General features: G+C 54.9%; 1 protein-coding gene across 1 annotated transcript in view; it reads left to right on the top strand.

The window, feature by feature from the left end:
* Positions 1–1,132: 1,132 nt before the first annotated feature.
* The window catches only part of CCDC43 (coiled-coil domain containing 43), a gene marked incomplete at its 5' end in the record, with an annotated part of 3,946 nt that continues 3,369 nt past the window's right edge, over positions 1,133–1,709 (top strand). The window contains one exon of the mRNA XM_009879066.1: positions 1,133–1,220. Coding sequence (XP_009877368.1) covers positions 1,133–1,220 — 88 coding nt within the window. The remainder of the gene's footprint in view (positions 1,221–1,709) is intronic.

The following is a 1,709-nucleotide window of genomic DNA, read 5'->3' as shown; positions in this document are numbered from 1 at the left end:
CTGCCGATGGGAGCGCTGTCCTGGTGTCAGATGGGTGCACGGCCTTTCCTCCTGCAGCTTGGTCTTCCTCAGTAACAAACAGCGCGAGTGCAGGTCGTGTTCAGCCAAGTAACAATCGGTAGGACAAGAGGAGCTGGGGCTACCAAGCTGTGAAGGGTTTGGAGCATCTGTCGTCCGAGGAACGGCTGAGGGAGCTGGGGCTGTTCAGCCTGGAGAGGAGGAGACTGAGGGGAGACCTCATCGCTCTCCACAACTACTGGAAAGGAGGTTGTAGCGAGGTGGGTTGGTCTGTTCTCCCCAGTGGCGAGTGACAGGATGAGGGGAAATGGCCTGAAGTTGCACCAGGGGTGGTTTACATTAGATATTAGGAAGAATTTCTTTTCTGAGAGGGCTGTCAGCCATTGGAACAGGCTGCCCAGGGAGGGGGTTGAGTCCCCGTACCTGGAGGGGTTTAAGAGACGGGTGGGTGTTACGTTGAAGGACATGGGTTAGTGTGGGGTTCCTAGCGCTGGGAAAAGGTCGGACTCAATGATCTTGGAGGTCTCTTCCAGCCAAAACTGTTCCGTGATTCTGATTCTAAACGGCTCAAGTTGCAGCAGGGGAGGTTCAGGTTGGATATTGGGAAGAATTTCTTTATTGAGGGGGTTCTCGGGCATCGGAATTGGTTGCCCAGGGCAGGGGTGGAGTCCCTGTCCCTGGACAGATTTAAGAAGAGAGGTGCTGCTGCGCAGCAGATCTCCAGAGCAAAGACAGCCTGAGGGCCTCCCTGCACAGCGGTTTGGCCGATGTGAAACCAGGGGGTGTTGTTAGATCTCAGCCACGTGGAAAATAAGCGGCCGCAGCGTCTCCTGGTGGGGTGCGGAGCTGCTGGCCGGTGGCATCAAGCCTTGTGCCTGCCCGGCGGGTCATTTTTGCCTGGCGGGTCAAGGCGTTCTCCAGCCCCGAGCTGTGCCCACAGGTAAGCGCGTGGCGGGATTTGCGCCGTCCTGGGTTAACCCAAGTGCGTTTAATGAGTGGATTCTGCGTGAAAAGCCGCGTTGCTGAGGGCTCGGAGTCTTTGTGGCTGGTCCTTTTCAGGCTTAAAGCGACCGATTTTGTTCCAAGACTGAGAAAGTCTCTTCTCCCTCACTAGGAAGAAGATCTCTTGAACGATGTGTGCGGGGAAGTAGTCGCCAGGTGGTCTGAAGCTCAGATCGTTGCCACCAAAGAGGAAAAAGAAGGTAACGTCGCCTCTCCCCAGGGTTGGAGGGAGCCGCGGGGCCTTGCCCAGCTGAGAGCCGTGTGCTCACTGGGAGCTGAACCCAGCGCTGCCGATAACTTTCGCAGATCTGACTCGCTTCTTGTTGCCATTTATTTACTGTTTTATCTTGAAACATGAAGCGAGGCCAAGGGGTTTCACTTCTGCTGCTCTCGGGGTCATGAATCCACAGAAGAAAACCTCTTTTTTTGGGTGGGTTTTTTCTAAGGATTTTTTTTTTCCGATTTCCTTTCACAAAACCCTCTAGGGCTTTCTTGTAGCTGTTCCGATATAAAATGCCCGTGCTGCTCCTGCTCCTGCTGGTTTGGAGAGCTGCGGTTTCATACACATCTAAACAACTTTTAAATTAACCCCCTGCAGGGACGGGGACTCTGCCCCCTCCCCGGGCAGCCTGTGCCAAGCTCTGGCTGCTCCTGCCGGGAAAATCTCTTCCTCCTTTTCCGGCTGGACC

The sequence above is a fragment of the Apaloderma vittatum genome, unplaced genomic scaffold (genome assembly GCF_000703405.1).
Source record: "Apaloderma vittatum isolate BGI_N311 unplaced genomic scaffold, ASM70340v1 scaffold26051, whole genome shotgun sequence".
Lineage (NCBI taxonomy): Eukaryota > Metazoa > Chordata > Aves > Trogoniformes > Trogonidae > Apaloderma > Apaloderma vittatum.
Note: the sequence above shows the minus strand (reverse complement) of the source record. Positions and strands in the feature narration are given on the sequence as shown.